General features: G+C 35.9%; 1 protein-coding gene across 5 annotated transcripts in view; it reads left to right on the top strand.

The window, feature by feature from the left end:
- Positions 1-23,300, top strand: part of AMOTL1 (angiomotin like 1) — a 241,743-nt gene that overhangs the window by 51,411 nt on the left and 167,032 nt on the right. Inside the window, exon 3 of one of the 5 annotated variants that reach the window (XM_074304485.1) lies at positions 13,927-14,061. The exons of 2 other annotated variants lie outside the window; for them this stretch is intronic. In XM_074304485.1, coding sequence (XP_074160586.1) covers positions 13,927-14,061 — 135 coding nt within the window. 2 more of the 5 variants (XM_074304488.1, XM_074304487.1) reach the window with 2 other exon arrangements.

Here is a 23,300-nt window from a genome sequence, read left to right as displayed (position 1 = left end):
TTATTGAATAGTTTCTATGCAAATGTGGGAATTAATTTTAAAATATTAATTTAGTTCTCCCCCTTAAATTTTTAGTTCTTTAGTTGCTTTTTGGTTTGTGACAATTCTTCAAGTCTCTTTTAATAATCTAATCTCTCTCTTTCTCTCTCTCTCTCTCTCTCTTTCTCAGACACATATACACAGACACACAATGGCCTATAAACATGAGTGAATTTATTTCACTGCTTAGTCTTTTTTTTAAAAGATAGACATACTCATCTTTTAATTTTTAATAGTATTTTATTTTTTGTAATTACATGTAAAGATAGTTATTAATTTTTGTAAGATTTTGCATTCCATATTTTTCTCCCTATCTCCCTTACCTTCAATCTAATATAGGTTAAACATGAACAAACATGTTAAATGTATTTCTAAATTATATACTCAGCTTTTCAGTTATCTTGTTTAGTCTGTAAAAACTGAATCTTCTGCTCAGTTATTTTTCTATAGTACCCCAAATGCATCTTTTTGTTTGAAGGGATCTATATTTTTATTAATGAGCAAACCCCACTTTTCAGCATTAATTCACAAATACATACTGATATATAAATATATATACACATATATCTGTTTACATATATATGCATATATTTATTTATTTTAACATAGTCTATAATATTCCATTTTTTTTCTGATTTGTTGTGGCTATAGGATAATCCTGAGTTATTTCAATTGGCATTCTTTTATAGATGAAGAAATGAAGGTGGAACTATGGATGTTTATCCTGCAGTGGAGTCTGATGTGCAAATTTTTCTTTGGTGGTCATCCATGATTTTGATCACTAGGTTGCTGTATGTATTTAAAGACTCATGATACTTTTCTCATATTATTTCTTACAGTATTTAAAAACACTCAGATTTTTATAATAATTGTCATACTCTTCTGAGAGACTTATGATCTTATTATCTCTGTCCATATCTTCAAGACTAATCTCTTTGACATATATAGAATTCATATATGCTTTCAAAATTAATGTCTTTTTATACTATTCTGCCAAATTTTCTTCTGTATTTTTGAATTCTAAATCTTTCACTTTCTTTTTCAGTATCTCTTCTGATTTGGGGAGACTTTCTTCTCAGATGTTTTTCCCAAGTTCTATACTCTGTTAATCTATCTTGCTTAATTCTACTTTGAGCTCATTTTCTTACCCAGTTTCCATAATAATGTTGTTGTTGTTGGTTTTTTTTTTTCTTTCTTTCTTTTTTTTTTTTTTTTTAGAAATTGCATTTTGCTTTTAAACTCTTCTGGAATTATTTTCTGCAATTCTATGATCTTGAGGAATCCACAAAATTTTATTTTTCACTGAGGATTTTTCTTTAATTATCTTTGTATAACATTTGACACCACATTATAATCCTTAAAATTTTTAAACTTCATCTATCACTATTAACCTTATTGTTGATTTATATTTAAAAACCAGGCTTATATCAGCTTTTCTCTATTGGTTGTTTTGTCTTTCATTCTTTTTCTTATATCATTTTAAATTGTCTCCTACATTCTCCAGGTCAACTTCATTTACTTAAGTCCTGTATATGTACCAGTTGTCAGCACATGTAAATATGGACACTCAAGTATTGTAAGGGAATTAAAGATCAGGATAGAATTGGTGTGGCTGTGAGTTTTTTGCCTTTATCCCTTTTTGAATCCTAGCTAATCTCCAAACTAATTTGTATAGTCCAAGGAATGTACCCTTGGAATGGAAGTTTGTCAAATTTTCCTACTCTTGGGACATTTTCTTTCTATTTCAGAACAACACTCTTTAGAATTTTCCATATGTTCTTTCTCTCTAATTTTGGGGCAATATTGGATTCTCGTGTTCTAGTTCCTGTCATTACTACTTGGGGAGTGAGTGACCAAGTGTGTGTGTGTGTGTGTGTGTGTGTGTGTGTGTGTGTGTGTGTGTGTGTGTGTGTTTGTGTGTGTGATAAAATAAATTCTAAATCTGGAAGGGATCTTAGAGATCAGCTAATCCAACCCTCCTAGATTTACAGATGTGTAATTTAAGGTCAAGAAAAGTAACTGACCCAAGATCACTCACCTGGCTAGTGGAAGAGTTAGCACTAGAACCCTGGTATCTTGATTCTTAGGCCAATTCAACAAACAAATGTTTCTCAAGTATTTTCCATGCATAGAAAAGGAACAGAAAAGAATTCTAGGTGCAGATAAATATGATAGACTGTTCTCAAGTGTTTATATTTTATTGAGGGGATGGGTTAATTAAAATAAGTACTCTCATAAAAATAATATGGGCATTGATGGGGAAAATGAAATATCCAAAGTGTTCTAGGGACATTTGAGAAAGGAGAGAATAAATATTTTCTGTTTGGGGTGGGAGGTTGGTCCCGGGTGAATAAAAGCTTCAAAAGAAGGTGACAGCTAAGCCCAGCCCCCCCCCCCCTTTTTTTTTTGATCACATAATTAAGTTAATGGTAATCAGTTGTGTCTAGAAGCTAAATCAGTTAGAGAGAATCGATATAATTAAAAATTAATTCTAGAAGTGACCTAAAGGACACCTAAATGATGATTCCTTCCATAATGTTGGCACAGTTCCAACTATTTAAAGCAATAGCAACTCTCACTGGGTCTCAGTGTCCTACTCTTTAAAATAGTAACTGATATTTAGGTAAGTAATTTCACTCTGTCACTTTCCCCCATAACTAACTATAGGGTCAGGCAAAGAAAAGAGTGTTCAAGTTCAGTTCTGATGAGGGAGGGAAAGGAGAAATGACATGACCCAACTATGGCAAGAGAACTCCCATACTGGCAGTGAGAAAACCACCAGTGTAACAGTGATAGGTGGTTTCTCATCACCAGAGCCACTTAATGAGTTAATTTGCTTAAGATGAGAAGCAGTTAGAGGTCCTTGCTTGTGATGGAACAGCTGAATGGAGAAAATCTTAGGAAACAGCAAAATCAAGTAGAACAGCTATTTGCCAGAGGTGGAAGCCTGAAGCTGTTTTCTGATTGGGCAAATTCACAATGTTCCTCAAAGTCTAGATAATGAGTTTGTGTGCCTTATAGAAAGAAGCAGAGTTGAGGAATAGATTACTCACATACTTGAGAACCACAGAAAAACTAAGACATCATCACCTTTCTGCCATTAGGTTAAGCATGAGGATTCCCATTACTCCTCAGTTTTGATTCCTTTTTTTTTTTTTTTTTTGAATAGGTTCAGAATACTTGCTACCAATGCTACCCAGTGTGAAATTAGTTGAACTATGCTTTACCTGTATTGTTTCATTTGAGCCTCACAAAAACTCAGTGAGCAAAAATACTACAGGGATTATAATTCACACTTTTTTTTTTTACATAACACAGAGTCAAGGAGGTAAGGGAGTTGTTTGTAGTTAATAAATATTACATGTAATAATAATATTAGTAGTAATAACAATTATAATAAAAACATTTATATAGAGCTTGAAGATTTGCAAAATACTTTACAAATATTATTTCATTCAATCCTCACAATCATACTGTGAAATAAGTGCTTTTAATAGGTGAGAAAACTGCTATACCCAAAGACTTAATAATATAGAGCATAATAGATAATGCATTTTCCTAATTCAATAATTAATAAAAAGCAGAAAGAAAATTGTCGAAGTCTGAGTCACTGAGCATTATGTAATGTTAGAGCTAGAAGATTTTTTAGTCCAAATTCCACATTTTGTTATATATGGAAAAATTGAGATATCACATTGCTACCTAGGGACAGGGACAAGATGAGAACCAAGACTTACTTTGCTGGAATTATTTTGAGCAATGGAAACAAAAAAAAATGGAGAAAGTTGTTTCCTATATCTGCACCTATAACTGAACTGTACAGATTAGGGCTGGACAAAATGGTCTCTGTTTTCTTTAAGCTCCCAAAAATGTGATTCTATGAGCTATGGTTAATATGTGTGTGTATTCAAGATCTGGCATGGTATTGTGCATGTTTATTTCTGTTCCTGAAAGAGATAATGATAAATGTTCAGAACATCTGAAAACACTAGAATTGCCATAATGGGTGTGAACAGTGGCCCATCCAGACCAATGTTCTAACAGTGAAGCAAATGGTTGAGCTTTAGAAACAACAATAATAAAATATACAAATAAGCTTCATCTAAAAACAGGTTGCAAGAGTTCTTCATTGTGAACAAGCTGATCTACGTATTCCCTCAGTTATTTTGAGGATTTTTTAAAATTTAGGTTTTATGTTGTTGTTTTAAAGCCTGGGTATGTTTCCAGCTTTATAAACCAAAGCATTTGTTTGAAACATCATCAGAAATACAAGAACTCAAACTAATTTCTCAGTTTTCTAGGTGGAGGAGGGGGAAATAAATCACTATAGGATTTACTTCCTTTGAACTGGTTTGCAGGAACACATGAACAACTCTTTATCTATGATCCTTTGGTCCTGGTAGTTCCTTTCAGTCTCTATTTCCTTTCTCCTATCTTCACTCTTTAATGGATTTGCCTTGAAAACCCTCTTTTCTGGGTCTACAGTAATCAACAAACCAACTAATTAATTTATTGAGCACCTACTATGTATCTTGCTTAATGTCACATATGTAGTATCAGAGACAGAGGCTCAATAGCCAAATAAAAGACTATAGCTACTTATTGCATATGCTCTAAGAACTGAATCCCTATTATCCGATCCCTCCATTAGATGAGGAAAAGACTGTGTATCTAAAAACTTCAGATAAATGTAAATCAACATTATTATGTTCTAATATCCAGCTAAATTGATTGTACTAAGGAAAAGGAAAAGATTTGGGGGGATAATTTATTATAATTTAGAGGCATCACCTCAGAAGACCAGGTCTCAGTGGGGTATTAAATTAAGAAGCTTCAGACAGGTCCATCATGCTAAAGGATTTTGCACATTGGAAAAAAAAAAAAAGTTGAGAGGCTGAGGGAAAGAGGGAGGAATAAGGGATAAGGGGAACATAAACAGAGGAAGTTCCAGAGATAAATTTAGAGAACTAATTTTTAACTCTTTCAAGGGCAAAGTTTATCTAACAGTATTAAAAGTTGGAAAAGACTTCAGAAACTCAATGAATTAAAGTTCCATCTACCACATGCCTGTTAGTTAATCATCTAGTCTGTTTAAAAGCTTATGATTAACACATTTTTGTCTCTTCTCTAACATTTAGCACATGAACTTGAATATAGGAGAAAGTTGAAAGCAAGATAAATAAATTAATGAATATGTAAATGAACAAGATGATAATATGGTTTTGCCTAAGACAGACTCCAGCATCAGCAATCCTGCGGATTTCTTCATAGTTTTTCCAGCTGGAAATCTTTATAAAGAAAATTCCTTTAGGGGCTAACCTTAGGATATAGCATATGGCAAGTAGAGTTTATCTACAGATATCTTTACTTTTTCTGTTCCATGTCTCTGTAACTCCAGGTGCCCACTGCTTTCTTATAGTATTCTGGCTGTCCAGGGCACCCACTTTAAGGTTTACCTGTCCTAATACTATCCTATCAAACTTTCCTCGGACTACTTTATTAGCTATGTAACTTTGGGCAGATTTCATCTGTAAAATAAGGATAATTAAACCTGAATACCTACTTGTTTAAACATCAAATGAGATATGTTCACCTAAAATTAAGGGGGGAAAAAACCATGAAAATTGCAGCCCCAAATCCAGGCTTATGCTTATTTAGAGAAAACATGTGTGTTATCTGCAATGTGTTCACAGCCACATAGTATTTAGGATGAAGAATAAGGCAAGCCATCCTTCTCCAATCTCACATGGGAAATGGCTTAATTAGTCTTCATGTGATCCATAGCCAGAAAGATAGAAATAACTGAGAGTGGGCTACTCCCTTAAAAATATCAAGCCATTTGCCTCTATTGCTCATCAGTTAATAGAAGAACTTCTCTATCACCTCAAAATGTTAAGATTTTTAGTACGGAGACATGACTAGATGTAGCCAAGTAGAACAGCTTTGGACGTGTTCAGAGATAGTCCTGGTTACTTATCATTGGGCTGTTTGGTTTATACTGGGCTCCAGATTTCTTAAGTTTAATGTCCCAGTAGTTGTTTGGTTATTTTTCAATTGTCTGGTTTTGTGACCCCTTTGGGGGTTTTCTTGGTAAAGATACCATAGTGGTTTTCCATTTCCTTCTCTAGCTCATTTTAAAGATCAGGAATGGAGGTAAACAAGGCTAAGTGATTTGTTCAGGGTCACACAGCAAGCCTGAGACTAGATTTGAACTCAGGAAGCTGATTGATGTCAGGCTCAGCACTCTATCTACTATGCCACCCATCAAAATCTAGAAACATTAAGTTATAGCAGAAAAAAGGATTATCTTATAATTGAGCATTCTGGATCTAAATCCTGGCTCTGAGAGGATAAGTAAGATATGTGAGCAAATCATTTGACCTTTTTAAGCCTCAGTTTCTTCATCTGTTAAAATGAGTATAATACATTTATGAATACAACTCTTGGTAAAACTTAAATTATTATATGAAGGTGAATTTCCCTTTAATTTTTTTAAAGATCAAATTAGATCATGTATATAAGCTGAAAAGTTTGAGTCAGGGGTAAGCATCAGTCTTGTACTCAATCTGTCTTTTTGAATTCCATTCTATCATCCAGCAAAGAGTTGATACAGAAAGGTTCATATTCCTTTTTATTTGTTTGGAGGGATAATTTATGGATATATTATGTTTTGACAAAACAAATATTTCCCAGCAAACACTCAAACAAGTCCTCTCCTTTTTTTTTTTTTTTTTTTTTTTTTTTTTTTTTTTTTTTTTTTTTTTAACCAAAAACAAGTTAATTTATTGACTCATGGAATTATTGATTTAGGACCAAATGGGATCCCTTCAGAGATCTCTAGTCTAAACCTCTGCATTTTATAGATCAGGGAATTGAGATCCAGCAAGGTGGCTAGATAAGATTGTGTAACAGCATTTCAGAAAGGATGTGTTATATATATATCTTTTTATTTACAAAACATATGCTTGGGTAATTTTTCAACATTGACCCTTGCAAAACCTTCTGTTCCAACTTTTCCCTTCTTTCCCCCAACTTCCTCCCCTAGATGGTAGGTAGTCCAATACATGTTAAACATGTTAATGTATATATTAAATCCAATACATGTATACATATTTATACAGTTATCTTGTTGCACAAGAAAAATCAGATCTAGAAAGTAAGTAAAAAAAAAAAACCTGAGAGGGAAAACAAAAATGCAAGCAAACAACAACAGAAAGAGTAGAAATGCTATATTGTGGTCCACACTCATTTCCCATAGTTTTCTCTCTGGGTATAGCTGATTCTCTTCATTACTGAACAGTTGGAACTGGTTTGAATCATCCCATTGTTGAAGAGAGCCACATCCATCAGAATTGATCAGTATATATTATTATTGTTGAAATATATACTGATCTGATTCTGCTCATTTCACTTAACGTTAGTTCATGTAAGTCTCTGCAGGCCTCTCTGAAATCAGAAAGGATGTTTTCTTTAACTCTTACTCCATAGTATTAAGATTCAACATATTTATTGTATTTTTATAAACATGGTTATAGGTAGTAGCTAGAGTGTCAAGAATTTCTAAGTTCATGTACTGCCTCTGATATGTTAGCTCTGTGGCCTCACTTAATCTCTCCAAGCAAGAGTTTCTATATTTGCAAATGGAAAGAATAGTAATAATAATAATGCTTATATCTCTTATAGCAATGTTATAAGATTCTTCTAATAAGGTGATGTATGCAAGACATTTTGTCAACTTTAAAAAACCATATGAATGTTCATCATCATCAATATGTGTTTATTTTTTTGCAAAGTTTCCAACTATTGCCTAGCAAGATGGAAATAGTTCATGGTTCAACCAGTTGAGAGTTCATATGCCTATCTTTCTATAGCCTTGTTAGTTTGATGGATATGAGCGAATACTGAATACCTACTTGTTTAAACATCAAATGAGATATATTCACCTAAAATTGTTTTAATGTCAGTTTCTCTGATTAACAGTGAATTTTGAACACTTTTCATGTAGTTAATCATACAGATTAGGAGTGTGTGTGTGTGTGTATGTGTGTGTGTGTGTGTGTGTGTGTGTGTGTGTGTGTGTGTGTAGCAAAGGGAGTAGACCCCTCTCTCCATTGCCTCCTATTCTAGGACAATTTTCTGCTTACTTCATTTATTTTTGGCCACTAAAACATTTTTAAAACCATATTGCTATATTTAAATGTTTTAAAATAAAAGCATATAACTAATTATAGATAAATTTCACTTCCTCTAGTACCTATACTAGTAAAAAAATAAATTGATTTCTTTCCTTGCTTGGTCCAGATTAGGGTGTGATTGATGAGGTTCCTTCTTTATTCTTATTCCTTAATTTGAATTAACCTTCACCTATGAAGCCCCTGTTAGAATGTATATTGTTTTTCTGTCTCTTTTTTTCTTTCTTTAGTATTTCTTTTTTGATCATTCCTTCTTTTCTCCCCCTTTTAGAAGAATGTAAGCATTGGGTCATCTCCTGGGCCTTTCAAGACAGTCAAATTTTTTATGTTAAGTTACAGACTCACAGAGTTGCATATTTTCAACAGGTTATCAATATCTAGCTCCATCATTTTATAGGTGAAGACTCTGAGACCAAGAGAACTTAAGTGTCTCACCCTAGTTGGCAAGACAGCATCAGAACTAGTATTTGGACTCAGGTTTTGTGACCTCCAAGTTCATTACTCTTTCCTTAGTTTCTTTTTGTCAGTTCTCAGAATCATGGTTCATAGGTATAGAATTTACAAGGACTACAGAAATAATTTAGTCCAATTTCCTAATTTTATAGAAGAGATAACTGAGGTACTGAGAACCAAGTGCCTCATCTTAGGTCACACTTAGGAAATTGTAGAGCTAGGATTGAAATTCAAGGTTTCTGATATTGCATTGCTCTATTTTTTTATTTTAGAAATTTTTCTTAACTTTGACTTTTTTCCGAAAGAAATGCTTAGAAATTATGAATCATATTAAAGTCAATTTTTCCACTATAGGTTATGATCAATATTGTAGGATTAATTATTCTTAGATTAATTTATCTTCTCAATAGGTTATATTCTTTTACCTTCTTTCCTTTCTTGTTGCTGATAGTCTTATGGGATTCTAAGTAGTTTCTTAGATTTCTCTTTTCCTGTTTAATAGCAATAGCAATATTTTGTCATTGACTTAAGAATTATAGAACTTGAAATTCCCAAGTCTGGATGAGTTATTCATAAAATTATTAATAAGGAGGGAGATTACAGTGTGATGGTGGCTGACAGATTTTATCGATATGTATTTTGCCTTCTAGTACCAATTCTTTCAGGCAATTTTCTTTTGTGATTTCCAGAAATATGGTGTTCCAGGTTTTTTTTGTTTTTTTTTTTTTTGGTTTTATCATATTCTTCTGGGAAACCAATAATTCTTAGATTATCTCCCCAAGCCCTGTTTTCTAGGTCAGTTGTTTCTGATAGTAAGTATCTTACAAAGTCTTCAATTTTTACTTTAATATTTCTTATTGGGTCATTGAATATTTTTAGTAGTTCCTCCATTTTTTTCAGGGTAATCTACTGTTTTGCTAAGATTTTTCAGCTTCACATCTAAGGCATGTATTCTCATTTTGCACTTAATTTTAAAAAATTTTAAATGTTGTTTTACATGAGCAAAAATATATTTTCTGTCCTTCCCATCTCCTCTTTGCTCCTCTATGGATTTAAAAAAATATATAATCCTTGCAACAAATATGCATAGCCAAGCAAAGCTAATTCTTGCATTGGCTATATCAAAAAAAATTATGTGCCTTAATCTTCACCTGAGGGTTTTTTTTTTTTTGTCAGAAGGCAAGTGGCATGCTTTATTATAGGTACTCTAGAATTGTGCTTGGTCATTTTGCATTGATCAAAATTCTTAAAATCTTTTAAGGATGTTTTTACAATACTATTATTATTGTTATTGCACAAATTGTTTTCCCGATTTCACTCATTTCATTCTGCATCAGTTCATACAAATTTTCTCAATTTGTTTATATTCTCTGAAACCTTTCATCTTTCTTGTGTTACAATGTGTTCCATTATATTAATATATCATAAAATTTTCATCCATTTCACAGTTGATGGGCACTCCTTTAGTTTATGGTTATTTACTACTACAAAAAAGTGCTTCTCTAAATATTTTTGTACAAATGGTTCCTTTTTCTTTTTCTTTGATATCTTTGAGGTATAGATTTAATAGCAGAAGTACCTGGTTCAAAGGGATTTTTTTTGGGGGGGTGCATATTTTGGTGACTTTTGGAACAGAGTTCCAAAATGCTTTCCAGAATGACTGGACCAATTTTGAACTCCACCCACAATACATTAATATATTTGTTTTCCCATAACCCCTTTGACATTTGTTATTTTCCTTTTTGTGGCCAGCTTTGCCAACTGGATGGATATGAAGTAGAACCTCAAGAGTTACTTTAATTTTTGTTTCTCTAATTATTAATGATTAGGAGCATATTTTTATATGACTGTGGATAGATTGGATTTCTTCCTCTAAAAATTGTATCGTATCTTTTGACCATTTATTAATTGGAGAATATTTCTTATCAGTTTGAATCAGCTATCTAACTTGGGGAAGATATCAGAGAAACTTACTGCAAAGATTCCCTCCTCCCCCCCCCCCCCCGCCCGTTACTTACTCTCCTTTTAATTTTAGCTAAATTTGTGCAAAACTTTTTTTTCCCTTTTTTCATAAAGAATTTTAATTTCATTCAATAGAATATAAGTGTCAGGAGTAGGAAACATTTTTGTTTATATTCCAAGTTTCTAGTATAATGTCTTGTATACAATAGATATTTGATCAAAATTTATTTAATTGAATTGAAATTCAGTCCTTATGTCCACCTTCTATTCTTTTCTTATATCTTCCAATCACTCTTGAGTGGGAAAAGGTCTGACTTACATGGATTGTAATCATTACAGTCTCTATTTGGGGGGGTTCTAATTTTAATTATTTCATTCTTCTAGAGTAAGGTGATATGGGATTTAATTGCCCTATTTTTTTCCTTCATGGTTCAAGAGATTTTCATTGCTTCCTCATTTTCTGTCTCTACATTGACTTTTTAAGTGATGGTTTCAGATTTCTTTCCTATCACCTCTTGTGTTTTTTGTTTACTTGGCAATTTCTAGATGTTTTTAGGTGATAAGAAGAAGGTGGGCTTGAAACTATAACAAGTACTTTCTAGCTCACTCTTCCAGAGTTAGACAATTTTGCCTTCTTAGTGCTCTCAGATACTTTATGGGTTTTGTGAAGTATTTTTTACTCTGCTATCAGATTAAACCCCCAAGCAACTATGTTCCCCCATTTTCAGGGGACCCCGATTTCTACTTAACTATTTAACATTAATTAGCTCTTATAAAGGAACATTTATTTCAAAGATTTAGTAAGAATCAATGTACAAACACTTTGCGCTATTCAACTTCAAAATTAGGTGGGATTTAGGCTCAAAACTTAGCTCAGTGCCTATATAGTGCTGGTCTCATCAAGGTCATGCCTAGTTACCTAATGATTGTTGGGTTAATCCTTTCACTGGGCTAGAGTCCTGAAGTCTATACCTGAAGACAAATCTTTGCTCCCTGGGACACTTAAGTGTAATGTCCTGATTGAATAAAGGAACTAGATGCTAAGAGAAATAGAAAATAAAATAAAATAAGTCCTGATTCTGACTCTTATGTTCCAAGTGTAGAGTCTCCATTCTTTGTACCTAGAATGGACAAAGAATGAATGAGAAAGTCACCAAAGATCCATTTTTAAAGGGCTGATGGCGGCAGAAATAAAAGATCCCATAACTTTTTTCTTTCAGCATAGTCTCTCTCCCAATGGTAGTCCCACCTTCAGCTTGCAGCTAAGAGAGTGAGATGAAGAAATGTCTGGAGCTGACTCAGGTCTTTTTGAAAACACTGACAATTTTGACTGTGCAGCCAATAAAAAAAGGTTCTTGCCAATGATAACCAGTTACAGAATGTCCATGCATGCTCCAGTCTCTCTAAGGCACTACATTTACATCTCATCATGATTCTCCTGAAAAGCAATTTCATGGCATTCTTCAAATAGAGAGACAATATCTGTGGTGTCTCATCCTATTTTCATGTTAATGGAATCTGCAAATGTACCTGACCCCAGTATATAAGCAATCTCTTAGTTAGCCATCTTACCAGGGAAATCCCTCAAATCTGCACTTTAATAAGCTTTCCCAAAACAATTAATCAGTATTTCCTTAAGGTATGATGCCAGAAAGTGGAGGGATTTAGAAGTATAAGATAAAGAATGATCTCTGCCTTTCAAGAATTAAAAACCTAGTTGAGAAGATATGTCTAGCACAAGTGAAACAAAGATACTAGATATAAAAATCTATGGTGCTCTTTTCTGGGGAGACAAAGTCTCTGTGGCTGGATGTTCAACACAATGAAGGCTACATTGTCCAGGAAAAGCTTGGACAGGGAAGACTTTGTGTAAAGGATTAAATCTGAACTGGGCTTTAAAGTACAATTAGGACTTTAATAGGTGAAAAAAAAAAAAAACTGGAATGGGGAGAGAATTTGCCAGGCAATAGAAATAATGAAAACAAAAATATAATCTGGATACAATGTTCTTTATAGTTTCACCCTCTCATAGGGCAGAAGATATTTGACATAGCAATGCCTTTGAGAAATAATAGAATAATGATCAGAACTCTTCATTTGAGTTTTGGTTACTGATTAATTATTGATGAAAATATCAATTAATTAAGCAATGACAGAAAGCCAGTTGATAGGGCATAAGGAGTTTTTGTCCTTGCTCAGACAACTAACTTTCTATGTAACTTCACTTTGCATCTAGGCCACAGTTTCTTCATCTGTTAAATTAGGGGGTTGAATTACATTGTCTCTAAGGTTTCTTCCCTTCCTACATCCTCTAATTCTATAAGCCATTATTTTCATCTATGCAAACCTATCTTATACTTCTGCCTAACCAAATGTTCCACTCCAAGTACTTTCTACTAGACATCTCAAACCATGCTGATTTTGGACTCTTCCATTTTGAACATATGTATACTTATGTTTTTCCCTATATGCTCCCTGCTACTTTTTCAAATCTTACTCATCTTTCAGGACTCAGCTCAAATGCTGCCTCCTATTTTCCTGCTAATCTTTTCCTTCAGTCTTTCATCTAAAACTCATTCTTAATACTTATCTTGACACTTAACATAAGCAATTGCTCTTTAACTGTTTCAATGTGTATATATTTTGCTTTTATAGGTAGAAGTTTTTGCACAGGTAATCTTCTGGAGTGGAAGAATCATATTTTAATTTTATTTTCTGTTTCCCTTAGCATCTAGTTCCTTTCTTCAGTCAGCCCATTAACACTTAAGTATTTATCTACTTACCCCCTATCAGGCACTATTCTAAGTACAGAAGAAACAAAGAAAGTCAAAAGATAATTCCTGCCCTCAAAGAGCTCACAGTATAATGGGGGAAATGATATGCAAACAACTATGTTCAAACAAGTTATATTTACAGGATAAATTGGAAATAATCAACAGAGGGAAGGCACAAAATTAAAGGGCCTGAGAAAGACTTACTGTCTTACTGTAAAAAATAAGATTTTAGCTAGAACTTGAAGAAAGGCTGGGAAGGCAGAAGTTGAAGATGAACAGGGAGAACATTATAGGCATGAGGGATAGTGGAATAATGGATTATTTTGTCCCTCTTAGATTGATGTGCCATACCAATGACATCACATATAAAATAAAATGTAAAAAATAAACCAACCAAACAAAATAGCAAAGATGCAGAAAAAGTAAGGTGTAAGGAAACTGAAGAATTAGCATACCAGACTTTGAAGGGCTTTGAACACCAGAGAATTTTATATTTTTTTCTGTAGGTAACAGAGAGCCACTGAAGTTTAGTGAAAAGGAGAATAATACAGACCTGCTTTTGGAAGATTACTTGACAGCTGAGTGGAGGATGGACTACAATGTCAAGAAGACCCAGCAGCAAATTATTGTAATATCCAGGGGTGAGATGATGAAGGCCTCTATTAGACTGGTGGGAGTTTCAAAGGAGAGTAGGGTATAATCAACAGATGCTGCAAAAGCAAAATTGGTCTTGGAACAGATAGAAAACGGGATATATATGAAGAGTGATTCTTTTCTTGGCTCAGAAAGATTGAACGATTTTTTTAAAAGGAGGATTTAGTCCTATCTATTCAATTTCATCATTGTAGAAAATGATTACAGTGGAAACTCACTATGTTAAGGTCCAAGTGTTGGATAGGGCATTGACAGAGGTATTAAGTGATTTAGAAGGTCAAACAGTATGGATCAAAGGCACATTTTGGATGTAGGTCTTCCAGCAGGAAGCTGTCTAAGGACAGCTCCTACATCCAAATACATTGCTTCACAACCATTGTTTTCTCAGATATTCAGTGAATACTTGTTGAATTAAAGAATGAATGAGTAAATATATAGTAGAGTTTGGATTTTATTCAGTGATTATGTTGAACCGAAATTTTTTGAGGTAAGGAGTAACTTGATAAAAATGGTGCTCTGAGGTGATCAATTTGAGGCCCTTGTGCCCTGGCTTTTGGGAATAGGAAAGAGAGGAAGCTGGTGAAAAAAAGATCCATTTAGGACAGAATTACATTAATCCAGCCATAAGAGGATGTAGACCTGGACTTGTGTTATGGCATTGGAGAAGGAAAAGAACAATGGGGGAAAAGGAGAGATCAATACTTGGCATTTCCTATCATTCGTTTTTTTCCTTTTTGCTGTAGCTGAGTCATCCTAGTAGCCAACACTTTCCACTAAGTATCTGGAGACTCTTCTTGGGTTGAGAATGTTTAGGCACTGAAGTTCGGATTTAAATGTCCCATCTCCTCAGCCCATTAAATCTTTGGGAAAATAGTGATAATTTGTCAATAATTTCGAAGAATCCTAAAATGAATCGGAATCTTTTTCTCGAATCTTTTACTCTGCCTTTTCCCAGGCCAATAATTTCTTGATGGCACATAGGTACCTTGTATTGCATACATCTCTAACATCTAAGCATCCCAGGACCATTTTAGCTTCCTTGTTTTTTGGCAAGAGGGCACGTCGAAGCTTGAAGTCTAACCACATGTGACCCGAGGGGGGTGGGGAGAGTATGAGGGAGAATACATAGACGAAAATACAATAGAATCCAGCACATCAAGCGCTCCAACCTTTCAACCTGGAAGGATTTTTTTTTTTTTTTTCCAAAACAAAAACTTAGGCAGAACCTCACTTAGACCCCAGGGACAAATATGGATGTCGATTTCTGTTCCTTTTCTTCGACTTGGCCCCGGGTGAGTTGGGTGGCTGGAGGAGGGAGCGGAGAAGGTAGGAAAATCGAAAATCCAGGGTCCGTAACCATGCAAGGGCTCTAAATAAAATAATCAAGGCCGGCTTCTTCCAAAAAGGCACCAAAGGAGAGCTCTCTCCACTTAGGCACCTTCGGGACATTACACTAGGTACAGACTAGGGACCGAGGAGTTCGGGTGTCCGTCAAGTTCACCAGTCAAGTCTGGTGGACGCGGGAGGAGGTGAAAGGTTTTTGGGACCAGGCGGGCATTAGGGCCGCGCAGCCGTGCTTGGGGTGGTAGGGGTGGGTTTGAAAGTGTAGGGTTACACTGACGAATTCCAGCGCCTGCCCCCCTCCCCCTGTTTCTCGGCCGGGGCCGCTGGGGACTGGCGAGGCCGCGAGTACATGGTGCACCACTAGGACCCAGCAGAGGTTGCTATGATTTGGGCAGTAGGTAAAGGCCTGACATTCCTCTCATTCCAGTGTGAATGGGGCTGATTGTTGGGTCGCAGATCCCCGCTCTCCCCTCCGCGTCTCCTTCCTTCTCGCACACATCATGTCCAGCATGATGCCCAGCGGCCACCGCTGCTCTCCCCAGCCCCGGGAACTGAACTAGCCATGGTGGCCTCATGTGGATGGCAAAGTTTCTCCTGGGAACTCCCGAGCCTGGTGGAGTGAGAGGTAAAGAGAGTCCCCAGCTAACGCTGGGCTCGGGCTCCGGGTGGAGAGAGGAGGCGGCTCCATGCCTGTCTCGCAGCCCGCCGATCACACCACCCGGCCGGGCTAGTCCAGCTCGCCCCCCGCTTCCTTCCCTTGCTTTTCCAGGGCTGATTCGGAGCCGGGGGCATGTGGATTGCGGCCGGCCAGTCTGGTCTGGACTTTGCGGAGCAGGGATTGAGCTTGACCGCTGGTCAGGCAACAGGGCTGGGGAGGAATTGGAGCCCGGATCTGGAGTACAACTTCTTGTTCTCTTGAACCGGAGTTTTTAAAAGAAAAAAGAGAGCACGGTGGGGAGAAAAGGGGAAGGTTACTCTCTGTGCCTGTGGCCCCCGCACTCTTCCCGAAGGAAGGGGACGCCCTCCTGAAGCTCCCCCTCCCCGGATCTTCGCTCCCCAATTTTGGAAACAAAAAGTGTCGCGACTGAACTAGTGCGCGGTGGCGGCTCTTGCAGCCCCGGGGACGAAGGCGGGCACCAAGCTCTTTCGGTGGAGGGATAGCGGGGAGGGGAACCTGACTTTCCCAGGGAGGTACTGCCATATGGTTGCATTTTTTTGGGGGGGAAATCTATCGAGTTAAGAAATGACTCCCGAGGCCGATTAGAGTATTCGCGGAAAACTGCTTTTAGACGGAAAAGGGGTGGGGGTGAGGGAGGTGGGGGTGAGGGAGGAGTTGAAGGGACGCTAACGGAGGAAGAAGCACAGGGGAGATGTCCTGAAAGGGGGTGCCAGCTTCGAAGGACAAAGGCACACACACACACACACACACACACACACACACACACACACACACACACACACACACACCAACTCCACCCAGCCCGAGGGGCAGAGCGCTCCTGCTCCCAGGACCCTTCTTGTTTGGGAGGAGCACGGAACTGCGCCCGGTCGCTCTGTTGGGATGTGTCCAATGAAGGAGTTGTGCCCTGGACCCCAAGGCTGAGATCTCCGGAGCCGGAGAGCCTTCTTTGTTCTCCCCACAGAGCCTGGGATTCACAAACTGGAGAGTTAGATAAAGCCCTGCCCTGGCATGTTAGTAGCTTTAAAATAAGCCGGGGGATGGGAGGAAGGGGTACATGTAAAGGGGGACATTTTCACTTTCTAAATGGAGCTGACTTTTCTTGGAATATGACATTTGTGACAGGGCAGGGAAGAGCACAGCCCTCTCTGACAGCCAGCGGGCATAACCATTACAGATGGGTTGCTGCCTGCTTTTCTTCTCTTGCATTTTCTCCCCCCCCCTTTTTTTTTTTTTAACACTGTATCTGTAACAAGTTGTATTTGATAAATGAATCAGTGTAGTTGGATAAATTAAGCAGAGTGCTTATTATGCCGTAATACTTGAGCCAGTATGAGTAGATTCTTTGGTGATACTCTCTCTGACTTCTGACAAAGACATTACCATTCCCTTCTTGACTAAAAACCTTTTTCTGAGCGTCCAAACTATTCTTGAAGCCTCCTTTCCAATTTTTTTCAACCAAGATTTCCCTTCCTCTGCCCTCTATCTTCACCACCCTCAGCCCCACTCTCATTTGTATCCCTGGCAGCATACTTTAGAAAATTCAGCATGAAAGTTCAAGGACTTTGGTTCTGGTTCTACTACTCCTTAGGACCTGGAACCTGAAGGTATTTCAGAGGTTATCTAGTTTTACCCCCTCATTTTAGGAAATCTGAGGTCAGAAGAAAGGAATCACAGAATCATGGGGTTAGAAAAGACCTCAAAGGTCATCTAGTCAAATCTCTACCCTCCCCCTTCCTTTATACTGCTTCTTCTGTGCTATTCTGGTCCATGTCTTTCTATAAATCAACTGTAGAGAATCTACCCAGTGTGCTGGAGGCCTGCCTCTGGGACTAGCTAACTTTTGTGGATGCCAGTGCAAACTGTTTCTCTGTTATCCTATTCCTACTACACGAGTGACTCACTTACTTTTATGTTTATATATTTGCCCAAGGTCACTTAAGTAATAGAGTTGAGATTTGATCTTCTGACTCTGAATTCAAGGCTTTTTTCACTATTTTATGGGAATCATTGAAAACCAGATAGTTGCTAACAAGTGCTGCTTTGGAAAGAAAATAAAAAATTGGATGCCATTTATGTAGTTCCTACTACATAACACACCCTATCGGTGTGTTAAGTGTTTTATAGACATTATGTTCTTTGGTCCTTATAACAACAGTGGGAGGTAGATGCTATCATTATCCCATTTTACAGTGGGGAAACTGAGGCAAATAGAGTTAATGACTTGCCCAGGGTCACACAACTGGTAAGTGTCTGGGACTATATTTAAAACCAGATTTTCCTGACTTCAGGCTCAGTACTCTATTCACTGCACACCAACTTCTTTGAAGAGCTCTGGCTTTGGAACCGGAGGACTTAGGTTTGAATTAAACCTCTACTAATTGCTACCTGTGTGACTTTGGGCAAATAATATACCTTTTAGCCTTTAGTTATCTCATCTGGAAAATGGAAAGTTTGAACTACATAATTATTAAGCTCTTCCAGCTCCAAACTTTTTATGATTTAAGGCTTTTGTTATTTGTTTCTAATGTTGTAATCTTTAACAGGATGATTATAATTGTTCTTTACCTCATTGATGAAGATGTTAAGAAAATAAATGAGTTTGTATCAGGACCACAGCCTTTCTGGAGTTTCTTATTTAAAAAAAAAAAAAAAAGCTCAGATAAATGGATAGACTATGGCATTTATTAAAAATTTACTGAGTATCAGGCACATATGTATTAAAAAAGGTAACTGTACATGGTTTGGGCCACCCATGAAAGCAACATGTTAACAAACTGCTCACTCTTTAGCCACAGTAAACATTTATGAATGAAACCAGATTTAAAGTGATATTAATAGCTATGTTCCAGCAATTCTCCTCCAGAAGGGAACAAATGAAGGCTTGATAAATGTTGAATAATCAGTTGGCTCCTACTTCTCCAAACTGTGGCCTGTGGAACCATACCAAATGAGTGAAGATTTTGGGTGGCTTCCTCACTAGTCCCCTGCTCCCAATACTTCTATTTATCTAAATTAATAAAGAGAAGTTTCTGAGATCCAAGGGGAAAAAATTAGGCACTCAGCACTATTCTAAGAGTTTGAACAATGAGGATTCTAAGTGTATTGGGGTATTTGGGGTTTTACAACATATGTAGACAATGAGACTCCAATTGAAAGGCATTACTCACTTTCATATACATTTTTTATGTTCCCCATAATTTTCTGGAGCCCCACTTATGCAGAATATAATATAGAGCTTGTGTAGCACTTAGTCATCTTTAGGGAAGTTTTCAGAGTGTCTGTAACTGTCATTTAGTACAGTAAACAGACATTCTATATGTACATGAATATCATATGAATATGATATATTTCATCTGCCCTGGAAACAGTAAATTTGGAGTCATGTCTCTTTAACTTAAAACTATGTGATCTTAGGTAAAGCATTTAATCTTTTAGAGATTTCTCCAACTTTAGAATGGGGATAATAATACTTTTGTTACTTCCTTCACAAGGTTGTTGTGAATATGAAATGAGTGATCTATGGAATTATTATTATTAATGGCAAATGATCAATCCTCAAAATTCTCAGTGATCCAGGAGAACAAACATGTATTTATAAATGTTTTATTGTTGCCTTTTGCTTTTCCATCAGTTGTTTCCAAATATTGTTCCATATCGTCTAGATACTGTCCCATTCCTATGGAACCAAAGAAAAATAGACCAAAAGCAACTGATTTAGTAATGATCTGATAGTGTAAGTAATACTATATATAGATATATATACAGATATATATATCTATATATAGATATATATATATCTGTATATATATCTATATATAGATATATATCTCTGTATCTCTCTCTCTCTCTCTCTCTCTCTCTCTCTCTCTCTCTCTCTCTCTCTCTCTCTCTATATATATATATATATATATATATATATATATATATATATATACTCCCAGTATCCCACTTCTCTTCCAAATAGAAGGGAGATGCAATTCATTACCTGTTTGTTCTGTAGGACCAAGGTAGTAGATAATAATTGAAACAATGAAAACAATCAGAATTGGTTTGTAGGTCTTGGGTAAGAACAGTATATATTGGGGCAGCTAGGTGGCGCAGTGGATAGAGAACCAGACCTGAAGTCAAAAGAACATGAGTTCAAATGTGACCTCAGACACTTAACACTCCTAGCTGTGTGATCCTGGGCAAGTCACTTAACCCCTAATTGCCTCAGCAAACCCCCCCCCCCCCCCAAAAACAAGTCTATATTCTAATTTCGGTCTTCTGGACTTTAAATACATGTTTTGTTTTTGTTTAGTAAATGTTACCAGAAATGAATTATGAATTTGTTTCTCACACCCATCCTTCCTCCTTTTTTTTTTTTTTTTCTTTTTTTTTTTTTTTGTTGTTGTTCAAAGAAGTCTTGGTATTTAACTTTCTGTATTTCACTTGGAAGGAGCAGAATACTAATGTTCCATAGGACATGTGAAGATCAAACATCATTTAAAATACATCTTTTCATGAAAGTTAATGGAGGATTTTCAATTTAAATGAGACTTTAAAATGCTGTAGTTAAGAAAAGCCCATTAATGCAAAAATGTGGGTGATTTTATTGGGAAAGCATTCTACTTAGAGAATGTCTGCCCTTGGCCAATTAAACCAAAGGCTTCATATCCTTAGGCTTTGTGATCTCTGCCCTAAGCAGCTAAGGCCTGAGGGCTTCAGGGAAATCAGAACAAACTGAAAGAAATCAGACTCAGGGCAGATAAGAGTGTTAATGGACGTGGAAAGTACATTCTATAAATAGTAGTACTGCACTTTTCTGGACTAGTGGTAGTAATTGTCCTTAACTGCATAAGCATAAGGAAAGCTAGTGAAAAAAAAAAAAAAATCTATAAACCAGAATGACTTTTTTCTCCCAAACTGGTATTTTCTTAACCCTTAGGAAGCCTGACTGGTTTGTAATAACAGCTGACATTTATATAGCACATTAAAGTTTGTGGTGTACTTTACATATATTATCTTATGACTTTCAATCTCAAATGCATGTCCCTTTTTTGATTTAAAGCAGGGGATATCAACATTTTACAGAGTGGTGGGTTTTTATTTGTTTTTCCCTCTTCATCCTTCCTTAAGTTCATAGAAGTTCTGGCTCTTTTTAAAAAATAAAAATTATATTGTTGGCCATTTTGATGGCCCAGAATATATTAGTTAGTTATGAATTACTGAAAGGTAGATTGAAGCTTATAGTGTAGTTATTGAAAAGGAACCCTGGACACAGCATCAGAAAACCTGGGACCTAATTCTAGCATATGTAACAATTCACAGTAATAGTACTCCATCTTTGCATATAAAGGAAGAGGGTGACTCTGGCTCCAGTTTGCCTATTAGTGAATATTGATTTATGATTCTCTCTGGATAGTACATTCAGAGGATCTGAGATTTTTTTTTTCTTTCTTTTTTGTAAATGCAAGAGAGAACGAGCTGTGAAATGTATTCCTTAAAGGAGAGCTTCCTAAACTTTTTCCATTTGAGACCCCTTTTTACCCAAGAAATTTTTATCTTACCCCAGATCTATAGGTGTACAAATCAAACATTTACTGATAATAAATTTCATAATCCCCAAATTCAGTTATAAGACTCTATATGAGGTTATAACCCACAATTTAAAAAGTTTTACCATCTAAGAATAGGAAGAAGCAGAAAAGGTACTGGAATTGCAGTCAGAACTGGGATTATATTTTGCCTTTATACATTTGTTAATTACAGACCTTGATTATTTAGTGCTTCAGTTTTTTCCTCTTTAAAAAGAATGAGTAGTACTTGATGAGATAGCCTTCTGAGATCCTTTTTAACTCTAAATCTGTGATCTTAGGTTTGTTCCCTTTTTTATATATAATCCTCCCACCTTTTTTTTCTGGGAAATTGAACAATTATAGATCTCCAATTTGGAGTTTAACCATCTTTTTTTAAACTTTCATATTTGGGATATTACTTCTAGGATCTATATTATCATTAGGTGGGAGCAACTTTTTTCAACTAAAGGTTATAGTACCCTAGCCCTTGTGAATTATTGAGACTGAAAATTTGTGACCCTTCCCCCATGGTCAGTTTTTTGGTTTAATGAATCTCTTGGATCTTTGTGAGATTGGTCCTCAAAGGATAGACAGAATCTATTACCAAGCATACCTGGCCTTTTAGAACCTTAGATAGAGTGTAAGAATTTACCAAAGGGCTTAGAATCTTTCAGATCACAGGTAGAATTGCTTTTTAAAAATATGTATGTAATTTAAATGTATTTTTTTTGCCCTCTTGATCTAGACTTTTCAATAGTTCATAAATTTATGATTTTCTCATCTTCCCCATGAAGCCTTTCCTGAGCTCCAACTGCTATTATCCTGCCTCTCAAATCACCTTCTACAACTATTTTGAATTATATTTATTTTGTATAAGCCTATTTGCATACTTGTGTCTTCTTTATTAGATTATAAACTTTTTGAGGAAAGAATGCCTTTTTTTCCCCCCTTTGACTTTGTTTCCCCAGCACCTCCCACAGGAGGCCCTTAACAAGTGCTTGTTGTTTGATTGACTGGATGATTCACTAGGATCCTGGTATTCACTCCTCCAATGGAGATCAGAAGATCCTGCCATTGGTGTGCTGGCTTACTTTGATGAAATAAAATATTTCCTTCACTTTGGTGCTTTTGGGAAAGAATTTTCTTACTTCCTTAATTAGTAAACATCAGTGGCTCCTTACTACTTATAGGGCCAAAAAGGTCTGTTTGGCATTTTAACCTCTTCATATCCTGGATTCATTTATTTCCTTTAAAAATTAATTTTCATTTATTTTTACTTTGAACTTAATAAATACAAAATAAATGTGTATTTTCATAAACATCATAAAATAAGAGAGAATGTACATGAAACTGAAAATCTGTTACATAATTTGCTTTTCTTTTTTTAAGTGTATAAACTAGTTGTCCTGCTTGTTTATAATTCTTTGTTGTTGCTGTTGTTGTTTTTTTTTCTGTACTTTTTTTTTTTTCTTTTTCTTTGTCTGTGTTAGAGATGGGAGAGTCCTATTCTTCTTCCTCTTCTCTTCTATTTTTTCATAACTGGAAAAATACTACCTAGTTACAAATACACATACTCATGCAAAACAAATTCTCTTATTGATCCCGTCCAAAAACATGTCTTATTCTATATCCTGAGTCCATC

The sequence above is a fragment of the Sminthopsis crassicaudata genome, chromosome 3 (assembly GCF_048593235.1).
Source record: "Sminthopsis crassicaudata isolate SCR6 chromosome 3, ASM4859323v1, whole genome shotgun sequence".
Taxonomy (NCBI): Eukaryota; Metazoa; Chordata; class Mammalia; order Dasyuromorphia; family Dasyuridae; genus Sminthopsis; species Sminthopsis crassicaudata.
This window is presented reverse-complemented; position numbering and strand designations above follow the sequence as displayed.